Source organism: Sprattus sprattus, assembly GCF_963457725.1.
Source record: "Sprattus sprattus genome assembly, chromosome: 4".
Lineage (NCBI taxonomy): Eukaryota > Metazoa > Chordata > Actinopteri > Clupeiformes > Clupeidae > Sprattus > Sprattus sprattus.
The window spans coordinates 26,579,201-26,594,303 of NC_137923.1; the positions used below are offsets into that span (position 1 = coordinate 26,579,201).

General features: G+C 43.4%; 1 protein-coding gene across 2 annotated transcripts; it reads left to right on the top strand.

Moving 5' to 3' along the window:
- The first annotated feature begins 668 nt into the window (after nucleotides 1–668).
- On the top strand, nucleotides 669–14,486 carry rab31 (RAB31, member RAS oncogene family). Of its 2 annotated transcripts, none has more exons than XM_080837850.1 (7): nucleotides 669–833; nucleotides 1,522–1,601; nucleotides 3,273–3,354; nucleotides 7,765–7,836; nucleotides 9,662–9,768; nucleotides 10,141–10,322; nucleotides 11,193–14,486. In XM_080837850.1, exons 1-7 carry the CDS (start codon nucleotides 795–797, stop codon nucleotides 11,288–11,290), a joined length of 660 nt encoding a protein of 219 aa, XP_080693976.1. In that variant the 5' UTR covers nucleotides 669–794; the 3' UTR covers nucleotides 11,291–14,486. The 2 variants fall into 2 exon arrangements, with proteins under 2 accessions (XP_080693976.1, XP_080693977.1); XM_080837851.1 differs by having other exon boundaries at nucleotides 10,141–10,250.
- The last annotated feature ends 617 nt before the right edge of the window (nucleotides 14,487–15,103 follow it).

Genomic DNA, 15,103 nt, shown 5'->3' on the forward strand with positions numbered 1-15,103 from the left:
ATGTTTCATTGGGTGATTAACACTAAAGACATTATGTTACAAAGGATATAATTGATTCAGCATTGGCATATGGTGAGTTGAAAACATGAGGAATCTATATACTGTGATGTAAATCCGTTAACATTCCTATCCAGAGATGCTGAAAATGAACCTTGAGAGATATCATCTAATCTAAACTGATGCGTTTTACGTAGCCTAAAGATTTGGTCTACGTGTGCCCTGGACTACCCAAAAACAATCGAAAGTAGCAACAAAAAAAACATCTTGTATCTTTTTGTATCTGGCTGAGCATTTTCACCTGGCTGTATCGAACGGCCCTTGCGTGACCTACTTTCAGGCTACAGACTCCTTGCTTTAGGTCTGCATTCCATATTGCTGACACTCTGACCTAGTGAGACTACCCGGAATGCGGAATCGGCGATAGGCTAACCAGGATCGCTGCAAAGTCCGACAGCACGTAACAACTCCTACAAAACCTACTTTACAACTATTACTATTGCAGTATAACTTCTCCTAATGACATTACCTATTGTTCTACCATGTCGCCCCTTTATCTTTGTTCCTGACTAGTTATTAAAGTCGGAGAAAGGAGAGGCACACACATCACGTGACTGACACCGCTTCGAGTGACTCCAACTGGTTTCCGTTATATTTGGGAAGATGGTCATACAAGTCGTCAGGGGCTGGGTTTGTCGTTCAATACCAAAAATGTCGTTGTAAGCATGTTTGCACTGAAGAAATAAAACGTCTCCAACGCGGACGAAGAATGCATCGGTCTTCGTAGAAAGTCTAAAATGGCCATAATAAGGGAACTTAAAGTCTGCCTTCTCGGGGTAAGTCGAGAAAAAACTTCTCCGCCCGATTCCTCGCAGATTTCCCGAGTCTGCGGTTCCGTTGCTCGTCTCGGCAGGCAAACATGAGCGAACCGCCGGTCTGGTGTTGTTTTCGAGGAACTAGTTAATCTGGCTATTTTCTGCTTTCCTTTTAATTTGAGATCAGATAAACTTTCAGACGTTTTCGAAAAATCGCACTGATACTGATGTAATAGCCTATTTGGTAATACCCAGTCGTAATTGCCTAACGCGAGTCTATTTTTGGAAAAAAAAAATCTTTGCTTTCCAGTCCAATGTAACTGTAATCAAAGCCGGTGTCTCTATGCTAGGCCCTTCCATGTTTCTGTGTTCATTCAGGTGTCATTTTCTCCGATTGCATAGCGATGCCAAGTCAACATCCACAGCAATTACGTCACATTGTCAGGGCAGTTGGCTTCTGGTCAGCAGCTCTAGGCTTTTGTCTACAGAAATCCAGCATTCTAGGGAGGGATAGGTTCAAGAATTGTACTGCTTTGTCAACATTGGCCTTCTAACCAAAACTATCCTACATTTGTCCTAAATCAGTTCTTTTGGAAGTGTTTGCCCTCGGATGCTTGGAAATGGACTAACGGGCAACGATAATGACTGAATACGTAAGAACATACGTTGTTCCTTAACCTGATGTCTTCTCTTTTCCCCTCTCTCAAAGGATACGGGAGTCGGCAAGTCCAGTATTGTGTGCCGCTTCGTGCAGGACCACTTCGACCATAGCATAAGTCCGACTATAGGGTAAGGGACATCGGCAAATTATCAACCGAACTGACTGTCTACTGCCAACTCAGTATTATTTATAAGTTAAAAACAGAACATGACTAAGTTGTGGTTTTGTCTAGGATACTGAAAGAGCTTAGGTCATCTTTTTTAAGAGGGAAAGAATGTGTTTGTTTGGGACCCTTGAGACAAAACTCTACCAAACTGAGGTGTTTATCAGTCTCTCTTGCCAGTTACTAAGTGGAGAAAGCATAAGCTCACTTACCAGGAATTGATAATAATGTTCCTGATATTCATTTTGATTTGCATAACAGCCTGCATCTAGATAGCAACTCATTGTCAGGGGCTGTGTGACAGTAGGGCTTGTGGCCCTGCTTGCCAGAAAAAAGGCAGACTGTGCATGCAGGTCATAAGGAGGTGGCTGATGCTGCTGATGAATATTTGGCAAGTAAGCAAATTGTTGGTGTGGAATGTCATCTCTGTAAGTACATAACATTAGCATGATATCAGTGTTATATGATGGGGAATAGCATACAGTCTTCCAGTTTGGCCATTGAATAATATGACAGAGGATTCGGGTGCATGTGAAGTTAACGTCAGCCATTACTGCTGAATATGAAACTCATAACCTGCCCAGATAGTTGGTGACACTATAACGGCAATTAAACCTGTTGTCTGGGTAAGCAAGAGCAAGCACGGAGATCCCAGCTGTGACCCAGTGTATTAGCTGGAAATATGTCCCTATCAGTACTGTTGCCATGGCAAGTATTTCTAAATATCTTAACATCCTCTAGTAGCAAAATGTCTACTAACCGACTATGTGAAGCTAGTTTGACGAGGACAGGTCTAGGAAAGGCAGATTTTGATAGAACAGAATTGGCCAATGGGCAGGTAAGACTGTAAGGGAAGCCTCTGGTTTGTCATCTATCTGGAACATGGCCCCTCCCGTTCAGTGGTCCCTACAATCGTTAAGACCTGTTGAAGAACCTGTGAGGCAGTGCTGCTCCAGGTAGAACAACAAAAGGTGCTGCAATGACTGTAGTGTAAGACTACAGAGGTTCCCCTTGGCCACAGTTTCAGATTCTGCTGTCTGCATGAGCAGGGGAACCTGAGAGCTAGATGAGTAACATGAACAGTTACGTCTTCCTGATATGTCAAACAGATCAGTGCCCAGGGAAGCCTAGAAGAGCCTGTGGAGTCTCAGGTTTTTCAAATGTTTCACCCCATTCTGATATTATTGGCATTCATTGGCTCATGTTACTCAAAGCGGAGCATTAAAGCAGCTTAATGTTGGTTCAGCTCTGTGGCGCGAGGGGCAGTTATTTAGGGATAATCAGATTAGAAACTAAAATAAAACAGTTTAAAGGAGAAATTACGAGAAAATTAGATTAGCTAGAGAAATGAGTATAGCACTGGGGGCCAACTTTTCTCTGCTCATCTTCCTCATTCTCTCTTTCTCTCTCTCTCTCCCTTTCCCTCTGACACACACACACACACACAGACACACACATCTTTGTTTTTTCATACTCTTTGAAAGCAGCTGAAACTGTCACACATTTGGGCCAGAATCTGTCAGCCACTGTTCCGGCTGGACTTCATTGTTTACTTGTTACTGGCTGTTTATTGGCTGCGAAAATCACCACCATGCTCATAATTCGAATGCAATATTTGTGTTCTTTCTGTCTGCAGCGCATCTTTCTTGACTAAGACTGTTCCATGTGGCAACGAGCTCCACAAGTTTCTGATCTGGGATACTGCTGGACAGGAGAGGGTGGGTATCACAAGAGCCTCCGGTTTTACACACACAACACACAACACACAACCCAGTGAGCAGCACAGATTTGGCCCACAGATGGATGTCTGGGAACCGGTAGTAGGCCTGGTGGGAGCTAATCCTGCAGCAGATGCAGGTCAGACCTGGCCCAGTTTCTCACAGGGGACAGCAGTCATAACAACAGCAGCAGTAGCACTTTTTATCTGATGGATAGAATCACCAGCACTGCATATGTGTGATGACGCTAAGTCAAACAAGCCTGAAGGATAGAGACTATTCAGTGTCTAAGTCCCTAAATTTAAGCTGGTGCTCAGGTCTAGCAGTGGGAAAAGGATGTTTGAAAAAAATAAAAAATCCCCAGCTATTACAATTGGCTCAGAGTTAAGATGATTTAAATGATTCATGTTTTGTTAGGATTATAGCGGTCAAACTGAAAAAGAAACAAAAAAAAACTCATCTCATCTGAATGAAGCGTCCTTCCCTCAGACGGTAGTGACTGTCTTTCCAAATAAGAATGCTGACCTCATCCAGCCTCCACAGCACATCACAACTCCACCCAACCCCTACCCAAGCCCCACTTGGACACAACCTCATCCCTGCCCTATGTGTGTGTGTGTGTGTGTGTGTGTGTGTTTGTGTTTGTGTGTGTGTGTGTGGGTGTGTGTGTGTGTGTGTGTGTGTGTCACATCCTTGCTGTGACCTCACTGCCAACCTCCTCCACTTCCTCAGCTCCTGTTCTCTTTTTTTCACTCTGTTCTCTTTCATCCTTTCACCCTTTTTCTCTTGCTTTGCTCTTTCTGCCTTTCTTCTTGTCTTTATCTATTTGTCTGTTTTTCCTCTCAGTTCTCACTATCTCTCTATGTTCTCTTTCTCCTTTATCTGTTCTTTCTTTGTTTCACTGTAGTGTGTGTCTTTATCTCTCTCTCTCTCTCTCTCTCTCTCTCTCTGTGCTGGCAGAGTTTGCATCATTCTTTCCGCTGCCCTGTGTCCACACCAGCAGGGTCACTCTGTGTGTGTGTGTGTGTGTGTGTGTGTGTGTGTGTGTGTGTGTGTGTGTGTTTATAGATGTGTGTTTGTGTTTATAGATGTGTATTTAGAGGGTAATTGTGATTTCATACACTCTTATTATACCCCAAAATTCTGCCCTTCGGAAGCAGAGAGGTTATTTGTTTATTTATATTAGGTGAATGATATTTCTGTTTGTTAAATACATTTACATGTGTGTGGGTGAGTGAGATGTTATTTGTTTATTTATATTAGATGTATGATATGTCTGTGTGTTAAAGATATTCACATGAGTGTGTGTGGGGGGGTTAGTGTGTGTATGGGTGAGTGTCTGAGAGAATGTGTGTGTGTGTTTGTGTGCGTGTGTGTCCTGCTGAAAGAGGTGGCGTAATGTGTAGATGCTGGCAGGATGCCCTAAGACGTGTGGGTGTTTGTGTAGGAGGTTTTACTGAATGAGCGTATGTGTGACTGTATGTGTTTGTGTTGTGTGACTGTGTGGGCGTGAGTTTATGTTCTTTCTGTGTGTGTGTGTGTGTGTGTGTGTGTGCGCAAGTTGTTCGTGCCAGTGTGTGGGAGGCTGCTGAGTAAGCATTGGTGGCATCACTGCATTGCAGAGATGTTCTGTGTGAATATGTGTGAGTGGGGTGATATTCATTGACAAACTTTGAATGCGAGTGTGAATGATAAGTATAGAGCACTGAGTGAGTGAGTGTGTCACTTTTGCAGATGTGTGTGTGTGTGTGAGTGTTTGTGCAGTAAGGAGAAAGTGTCACCATTGCCTGTGGGTCAAAGTGGCCTTAGCGTTTGGCCGAGTCCCCTGTTCTCGTGCTGACATCACTTCCTGTCTGTTCTGCCTGTGCAGCCTGTCTGAGGGAAGAGGGGCATTTTCCTCTACACCCTAGTTAGACATGGTTATATGTGTGGTGTGACATTTACATTAGGACAAAAACACTCTAACTTTCCTCACCAATCTCACAGCGCACATTAGCGCACAATACGTTAAAGGAGCTATATGTAAGAATAATAGTTTAAAACATTCAAAAAAGAACTAAAAATAGCAATAGAATGTGAAGAAATAACCATTTTGATATAATTTGATAAACGCTCCCAGGATATCCACCAAGTTAGCATGCTAATCCGTTAGCCTTGACCTGTCCTCTCTCAAGAGGCACTGATGAGCTACGGTAGCAAAAACAGCAAAGCAAAGCTAGAGTACCGTCATGGGCATAATGGTGTGTTCGAGATAACTCAGATCCCACATATAGCACCTTTAATGCCTGCAAGAATAGAAACATCAAAGCAACCAAGGAGTCATTATGTAACTATTAGAAATCTATTAACTGTATTCTATCTGTAACTACCAGTAACTGCCTCTGGTTATGGTAACTGCCTCTGGTCTGCTTGTATGAGTAACACAGTGACAAACCGCTGGAGGACTCGTGTAAGCTGCTTTTTGTTTCCAATAACCTCTTTAAGCATTGGAATAGCATTTATCTAGTTACACAGCTATGTGAGGGACCGGACGGTCACCCCACGTTGTTTGGGGATGTGGCGACTGGACTGGGTGGTGAAGTGCAAAAGAACAGTGCAGGAGATGGTGGTTGTCATATAAAAATATATATATATTTATTTACACGGGGACTAACCCCAACACAGTGCCCATGAAATAAAACAAACAAATCGAACATACCGGCCGTACTCACAGGTACTGCAGTACTCTGCACCCTGGGCACCTGCTCGTCATACTTAGGTCCAATCACAGGCACCTGTTCAGCCCAAGCCAGGCCCCAAATCTAGGCACAGAGACTAACCTGAAACTAGAGTACATCCACTGGCCATCATAACAAAATACCTACACTAAACACAAAACACAAGGCACACAAACATGGTACAGAGACAAGGCACACAGAAGTCACACAGAACAAGTCATACAAAACAATGGAACAAAACAAAGCTAAAAGCATCTAGACACGTACTGTTTCACCTCAATCCGGTATACAGGGAAAGCAGTACACCTGTTTCTTCCCAAAGTTCTGTTGCCGTGCTGTCGTATGCCTCTCTTGGCAAAGTCTCTCTCTCCCAGTCAATCTCCTTCTTGAAAATGAGGCACCCTTTAAATAGGGCACAGCCTCGTTGGCTTGATTAGCTCCATCATTGGGATCAGGTGAGCCCAGCCCCAACCATTATGGGGGTGGAGTCCAAAAGTCTTAAAGGCACCATCCCTTTTTTTTCCACAGTGAGGAGGGGAAGAATTCACCTTCTCACAAGCTACAACATTTTTAGTTTTTTTTTTATGTCCTGCCGGTGATTCTGAAATTGAACTGTCCTGGACAATGATGACCTAACTACATAATAACATCACCTAGGGGCAGCCATAGTTTACCTGTGTAGTCAGAGCCAAACCGACATGTCTTGACTGGGAGAGAGACACAGGGATCAGCATATCTCTAAACTGTACCTTTGAGCAGACGTTGCTAGGACTTGCTCAAGTCTGTCATGCCATGCAGGTTTTCACTGCATCTTTGAATTTCTTAACACCACTTTGAACTTAGCCAGACACCATCCACAGTCAGCAGCCAAAGCCTAGTGCCAGAGCATGGACTTCCAAAGGCACACCGGAAAGTGGCAAGTAAACAGGGAGGTTAGATCCATTGTGGCTGAAGAGCGGCCAACAGAGGATTTCACTCCAGTAATATTCTCTGCTGGCCTCTCTGTGCTCAAGTTAGGCCAGCCGAGTGCAGTCATTTAACCCATGAGGCCGCAGTCACACCAGATCAGAGGAGTAGAGAGAGCCTCAGTCCACACATGGCACCAGCTGGTGGCTCAGTCATGGATATCCCTCCTCAGACCGAAAATAATTGAAATTGGGTCAGGCAAGCCAAGTTATTTCAGTGTAGTTTATTACTGCACAGTTAGATATTGAGGGCACGGTGCTAGTTTCTTGTCCTCATTTTGGTTGCTAGTGAGTAGTTGCTATTATCAGACCTGCTCATGCATGGACTTCCAAAGGCACACCCGAAAGTGGCAGGTAAACAGGGAGGTTAGATCCTTTGTGGCTGAAGAGCGTTTGTGCGTTTGTTTTTGTATGTGTGATATAAAACTGATTAGACAATCCAGGTTTTATCAACCAAAGTTATAGGGCTGTAACCAGTTTTACTTCATTGAGTCATAGTCATGTGGTTTTTTGAGTTCCTTGAAATCGAACACAAAACAGACAACGTGAAACCATAGTGTAGAAACTAGAAATATCACAGTTGACTTTTTCCCAACAGGACCACATGTAAGTGTGGGATGACAGCACGCTTATGGGCTCATAGCTAAAGGTTACCTCTGTGAACAATTATGTTTTTTTGATCAATAAATAAATTGCCATGGCTAATTGACCAATGTGATTGGTTGCAGTTCCACTCCCTGGCACCAATGTACTACAGAGGATCTGCAGCTGCAGTTATCGTTTATGACATCACAAAGCTGGTGAGTTCCATTCCTTCTCACAGGCTGTGGTCCGACAATTCAGCATGACGTCACAATAACAAATATCTTACTTCCGGGTGGCAAACTTCGCCCCTGCCCATAGTAAACCTTAACAAACCAATAGGATTTTCCATGTAATTTAACCAAGGTACGAACACGTTTAATCATAATTTTGAATATGATTACTACACATTTTATGAGGATGATCTTGTCAACTGAAAAACTAGACGTTCCTGATTTTGTTGCTGTTGATATTTGTTAGCGAATAACGGTAATATTGCTACGACCAAGTCATTGAAGAACATTGAAGTATCAAACTCGTAGTAACTCAGATCGCTACAATATCCAACGATTTTCAGGACTGTTTGTAGCTTTCCATCTATTTGTGTGGACACAAGAATTTGTCCATACAGATATAAATAAAGTATCTATCTATCGATCTTATTGAAAGTATTGAAAACTTTGTCATTTTATTGTACATGAGCAGTTTTGAGGATTTGTGCTCTCTTAGCAGATGTGGTTGGACTGGAGTTGGCTAGCTCAGGTTCCAGGTGTTGTGATGGGGCAAAATCAGTTTTGACCCACCTGCATTATGAAAAAAGATTAAGTAACCGTATCATAGCCAAGCCAGATCACGCCACTGTATGTGGTTGGTTTATTTATAACAACGGGACTAGCACTCTCACGCTAGCAAGCTAGCACGATATGCTACCCAACGTTAAGCTACCCAACAGCAAACCAACAAAATAGTTTTATTTCCTATTATCCTATTTGTATAAACTTGCACAAGCTTTTGAGACATATTCTGCAGGTAAAATTGTGGCGAGTTGATGGCGTTGATTGACTAACATTAGACATCCTAGCTTGGTAACATTTGCTAGGGGTAGAAAGTTGACATAACTTTACGTAAGCTCAGCTTTCAGCGTGCGCAGGCAATGGGGAAATAAACATTGATATGGGTCACCCGCTTGTGTTATTACTCTCAATAAAAGGATTATTAACGATTGAAATCTAGAATTTGCTGAAATAGTGCTATAAAAAAAGTAATAATAATCCTTTAAGTGCCTGGGTACATTTGGCATTACAAGCCCAAACACAACACGATTTCCCCATAACATTCGCGTAAATGAACTACTTCGGCTGTTGACAGGATGACAGTTTGCCACCCGGAAGTACCTTGGCAACCTTTGTTTACCAACATTCTGGTTGGTCTATACAAAAGTACAGTACATACAAAACACGACCGTCAGCGGGGTTTGGTCCGCCATCTTTGTTGTTTTGGGTAATAGCATCAAGGCTACATCGGTGGCGCCTTGAAAAATGGCCGTTATGTGACGTATTTTAAGGTATCTCATAACCACAAAGAATCGAATTCGGACAGTCCTTCCTTCTCTCGTTTAAGAGAGGGAAGGTAGTAAGACAGCATTTTCAGACTATTGGACCACAGCCACAGTCTGATTTGGATTGATAAAGAGGGAGGCAGGTCTTTCTCAGGAACTTTTTAACAGGACCTCTGATTCTAGAACTTCTCCCTCTGTAGTGTTACTGAACACTTTGTGACATTGGATGTGGCCCCCAGTAAGTGAAGTGTTGCCCTTGATATTGCAACAGTAGCATACTGTTCTGCCAAACCCAACCAAAACTTTATACAGTTCGGTTGGAAAGTTTGTTTTTGATTCGAAGCCACCTCACCACTGACACCCTAGATACACTGACACACACACACACACACACACACACACACACATTGACATGCCTCTTTTTCTATCTATTTACCAGTGTCGTTTTTGCGTGTGTGTCTCTCCCTGTGTGTGTGTGTGTACAGGACTCATTCCAGACGCTAAAGAAGTGGGTTAAGGAGCTGAAGGAGCATGGCCCAGAAAACATTGTGGTGGCCATAGCAGGCAACAAGAATGACCTGGGAGACATCAGGTGACTGCTGCTCTCTCTCTCTCTCTACTTTTTCTATCGCTCCATCTCTTTCCTCCCTCCACCTCTCTCTGTCCATTTCTGATACTATGGACTGAGGCAGATTTTACTGAACCTAAACAAAAAGAAATCAAACAAACACAGTTGTCCATGTATCTCAGCTCCTGCTGGGTAACATGGTTAGTTCCTGAGTTTGATTTTCCCAGTCTGATCTCATGCCCCTCTGGGATTGTGTGTGTGTGTGTGTGTGTGTGTGTGTGTGTGTGTGTGTGTGTGTGTGTGTGTGTGTGTGTGTGTGTGCGTGTGCGTGTGCGTGTGCGTGTGTGTGTCTGTGTGTTTGGTCTGTTAACTCTTGGCCTGTTGTCCCACTCACAGGGAAGTTCCCATGAAGGAGGCCAAGGACTTTGCGGAGTCCATTGCGGCCATCTTCATCGAGACCAGCGCCAGGAACGCGGTCAATGTGGAGGAGCTCTTCCAGAAGATCAGTGAGTGTCTCGCCGCGTCCCGCTCACCCCATCACTCCTTCCTGTCTAAGCTCCCAGAACACAACAAGCAGTGTGAGGCCCCGTTTCGAATACGCACGTTTTCCTCTCTCCCTTGCCTGACGCATGAGAAGTAGTTTGAGATGGAGATGCAGTGAACACGCCTGCACTGTGGGAAACAGCCCTTCCTGAGCTTTGTCTGGACAGTGGGTTGGCTCTTTAAGGGATTTAGTCCAGGTTGGACATCTGCAGATCTGTCAAAGAATCAGCTGTTTTCTGATTTGTATTTGTTATGTGCATGCTGCATTACATAAGCTTACACGCTTGGTGTTTTCACAAACACTCGCTGTGCATTACACACCAATAATTAAAATATTGGGTTTGGGCTAAAAGGGTTTTGGCACATTGCCCGCGATGTTGTGTATGTGACCCATGCCCACCCCTCCTTCTCAGTGCGGCTGCAGTGTGTAGAGAGGCTGCCAGCATGACTGTGGGCGATGTGTGTGTGACTCAATAGATTGACCTGGGGAAACCCCAGTCATCATCAGTTTCTAGAGTGCTAGAGACAGGTCTGCTTACTGTTAGTCTCCCTTGCGTTTGCATTCATAATGTTCCTTAGTGACTTGGGATAGAATACTTCGGGATATTTTTCTGTTAGTTATGTTCAAATATAATAAAGATATTCTGCAGTAAAGCTAATTTATTTAGTGTGCCTTGCTCAATTCATAATGCATGGACTTTCCTATCTTAAATGTTTTCTATCTGAAGATGCGTTTATCCACTGTTAATTCTTTGGCCTTTCAGAGCAGGTTTAACTGAAGTGAATGTCTCTCACTTAAATGGGTTTAGTTGAGTGTACTAAAGTCTGTGTTTGCACTTTTAGTGTGACATCTTAACATCTGACCCTGGTGGTGACCTTTCTCCTTGTCTATGTGTGTGCTGCAGGTCGGCAGATCCCACCCCTGGAGAACCCAGAAGGGGACAGCACAGAGTCTTTCAAGCTGACCCGTCAGGCCCCTCCATCGAGCCGCCGCTGCTGCTAGACACAGCCAGGCACACACGCACACACATAAACACACACACAAAGACTCACACATGTACACACACACACACACTCTGTACACACGTTGACACAAACAGGCATACCTGTACACATGCAGACACACATGGTCCCACGTGCACACACACACACATGCACAGAACGCTTCAAGCTAGAAAGTGTGAAAGTACACAGTAGTCCATGTCCCTCCATACTTCAAGCATACCGGCCAGGTCGCTTCAGAGCACAAACTCTCCAACCCCTAAACCACACACACACACACACACACACAATATTTCAACCAAGCTTCAGCCTGTAGAAGCACACAGGATACCAGGGAGGACCCCCACCATCTTGACCCCCAACAGGACACCCCACCTCAAACCCCACACCTCCACAACACACCCTCCGCACCCCATAGTCCTACAGGTCTACAAACTTCCACACCATCAAACAGTCTTGGCACACAGGATTCCAATGTGGCATCAGTGGACAGCAGCTGGTGGAGGAGGATCCCTGAAATTACTTTTTTTTTTTTCAGGCTCCACCCATTGTCTCCCCTGTCTTTTTCGGGGTCCACACATTGTTTTTCCTGCCTTTGGAGGTTGAAGTGTTACTTGATAGGGCAAGAGCCCTTACCCGCTCCCTCCAGTAGCTTGCACCTCGCACACACACACACAGGCCTACAGTGAGTTAGCCATCCTCAGCACCTCCGCTAGGACCTCCAGGAGCAAGACCTAGGACTAGATCAGGAAGAGCACCACAGTCCCTTGTTGCCTAGGTAACAGGAACCAGGTGTGTTTCCACCTCTGATGACTGCTTTAAGTGGAACCAGGAGAGAGGAACTGTGTAGCCGGAGGTTCCTGAACAAGAGCCTGTGTCCCCAGTCAGTAAATCAGCCACACTTTCTGTCTGAAGTTCTCCCATTACCTTTAGAGGAACGTGTAACCTGCTCCTATTTTACAGGTAATCCATGATTGTGTACAGGTACATTTTTTTATTTCCTGTCTTAACATATGTTATGAACCATATAGTAAAGAAAATGTTGTCACCTTTTAAATTAATGTTTGATAACTAGTTAAATTTGCTAGTACATTTGGTGTTGGATGTAGAAGAAGCTGTGCTTCGCTAAACTATGCCTGTTGGCAGGCTCACAGAAACAAGACCTTTACCATGGCATTTACACGCGTATCCAGTAGGTGGCATCAGTCCTCTGTCATCCCATGAAGTGCCTTAACCAGGAGTTTATGTACATGTATGTATAGGGTATGTTACGTATGTATGTAGTGTTGTAGTTTAGTTTTTCCTTATGGTTGTCTTTTTATCTGCATGTTTTTTTCTTTGTGAGCAAAGATAACCAAGACTTCTTACTGGCTATGCTTAATCAGCGGTTGAGCTGGATTGGTTGAAAAAGTGGGTATGCTGAATGTCATGAACACTCAGTAAAGATCACATAAACAGCCCTGTACCCTTTCCTATCTTAATGTGGTCAGTGGATCATTAGCATGTGATTCATTGTATACACAGGACAACTCTTTTACTGTTGCTAAGCAATGTTGTTCAGGTACTTTTTTATCTGGAAAACCTTTATCATCAGTGTACAACTTGGTCATCCAATCTGAACACTAGGAACTGATCATGTGATTGCCCAGCAACATTGCTCAAAAGGTTGCTCCATATATAATTACCTTTAGAAATACACATTGATTCACAGGTAGTTAAGACGGCAATGGTTTAAAGCACTACTAGAAATCCCACCATTAGTTATTGTTGAAGGACAGGGAAGAACTGAACAGCCATTGATTAAATTGTGATAGCTGGTACTGCATGCACAGCATTATGCGGTCTCAACTTTTTAAATGCAGCTGAAATACTTCTTTAGGTGGCCAAGAACCAACATTTGTAGTTGCTCTGTACATGGGGATTTTCATATTTTAACTCCTGCCTTGAAGGCAAGTCTAAAAATAGATCTTCAAGCAGAGATTGTGTGTCAATTGTGCTCCGGTCATAGCAGAGCTTCACTTGTTTGAAATGATAATGTTTTACCGATGAAAGTGACAAGTCTTCAAATCCTCTTTGCTTGTGATAATATAATGCCATTTCTGTTTGGAAAAAATAACCTAATTACCGAAGATCTCTTGACTTTATCTAAGTCCCTAAGAACACGGGTTGTTATGTGATGTTTCCCCACAAGTGCCTGGTTGTCTCATTCCACTGGTCAATATGTGATTGATAGTTTTTTTAGTGTGTGTGTGTGCAAACACCAGTAACAGACGTATTATGTGGAATCAATGAAAGATTGACATAGAGGAAAATTACCAGACACCAATAACCAGGACCAAAACTGAAAAAAATCCTCTAACCCTAAAACATAGCTGGAGGTGGACTGGTTCACTAAATGCCCCCTGCCCAACCTCAGGTGTTGTCTGCACATTTCCTGATGGGCTCAAGATGATACCTGTGAATTATCTCTACCAATCACTTTAACTTTGATTAAAAACATCTTCTGAATTAGCAGTTTTTTCTGAAAATTGGGATTTAAAGGCCTCATGATATTATCTCTGTTTAGAATGTAACCATGAGAAAACTAAACGGGAATCATGATATCTCATTATTGTTGGTTCCAGTTGTTTGTATTTCAGGCTCTCGTGTTTTAACATGAGTTCTTTCTTTATTTTAAACCTCCAAATCATTTTTTATTGAAAAACAGTCCATCGATCAACCAGAGTTGCAGCAGCAGATCGAGGCCGCCTTATCTGTTCGGAAGCCAGCCTTGATCAGCATTACACGATGTTTCACAACTAAGAATACAGCCACGTCTCAGCAGAGAATAGCAGGCCTTTGCTGTGGCGCAGTCTCCCAGTTGATGATTCTGTGGATCAGAGGGGCTCTAGAATGGTAGCGAAAGTGAAAGTACACTATTGGTGCAGTTTTAACGCATGCCTGTAAACTTAAATTAGCGTGCTTATTTTAGCATTGCACTGAAGCGAGGAAGGCGTGTGTACTGACCATAGTCACTTGGTATTGATTATCTGATGCTGTGTTTGCGCTTCTGCCGCAGCCTGTGTATTCTCCCCACCCTGATTCTGCCAGTGCTTTCAGCTGTATTTGAGCCTGACTGTTTTGTATGATCCCGGCAGACTGTGTTAACGTTTTGTATGTATTAATCCTTAATAAAGTCATAATTTGTCTACTCCTAATTGAGTCCACTGCCCTACGATTTATTTTTCTGTCAATGAATTGATGTAGGCTACAGTCCCCAACTGCTCTCTCTGCCCTAGTAACACTAGAGAACATCTAGGCTCCCATCCTAAGACCTGTCACCACTATGAGTTTGAGGCCTACAGCCCGGGAACATGCGCGGGTTCTTTTCATAACATTGTGTTAAAAAATAGCGGTGTATAGACTATGATTAGAGCAAGCCATGTGTTACCAAAATTAGCCGCAAGCACTCTCCAGCGAAAAGGCCACGGGCGTAATCGAGAGCGCAAGGTGTAAATCGATCCGCCTGTAAAATGATACTTTGTCACCACCTTTTGGCGAAAAAAAGAGGCAAAGACGTAACTCAGTAGATTACATGCGGATACATGTTTTAAATTAGGGACACATTGGGCTACTATTAATATAGTTTAAAATAAGGCGTTTGGCGTCCTGTATCCTAACACACACCCCATAGCTTATCCTTTTTCCAAATGCTGCTCAATATCAACCCCCGACACACACAGTCATGTTCTTCGTCAAGGATACCAAATCTATTAAACGGCTATTTAAAATGTATTCAGGTTCAAAAGTAGTTTTCATACATTGTGCTTCTGTG

Excerpts from the sequence above, each read along its gene's own strand:
- rab31 (XM_080837850.1), top strand. The coding sequence starts at position 795 with ATGGCCATAATAAGGGAACTTAAAGTCTGCCTTCTCGGG. Across the intron at positions 834-1,521 it reads TTAAAGTCTGCCTTCTCGGG|GATACGGGAGTCGGCAAGTC; the intron begins GTAAGTCGAGAA and ends CCTCTCTCAAAG. Across the intron at positions 7,837-9,661 it reads TTTATGACATCACAAAGCTG|GACTCATTCCAGACGCTAAA; the intron begins GTGAGTTCCATT and ends GTGTGTGTACAG.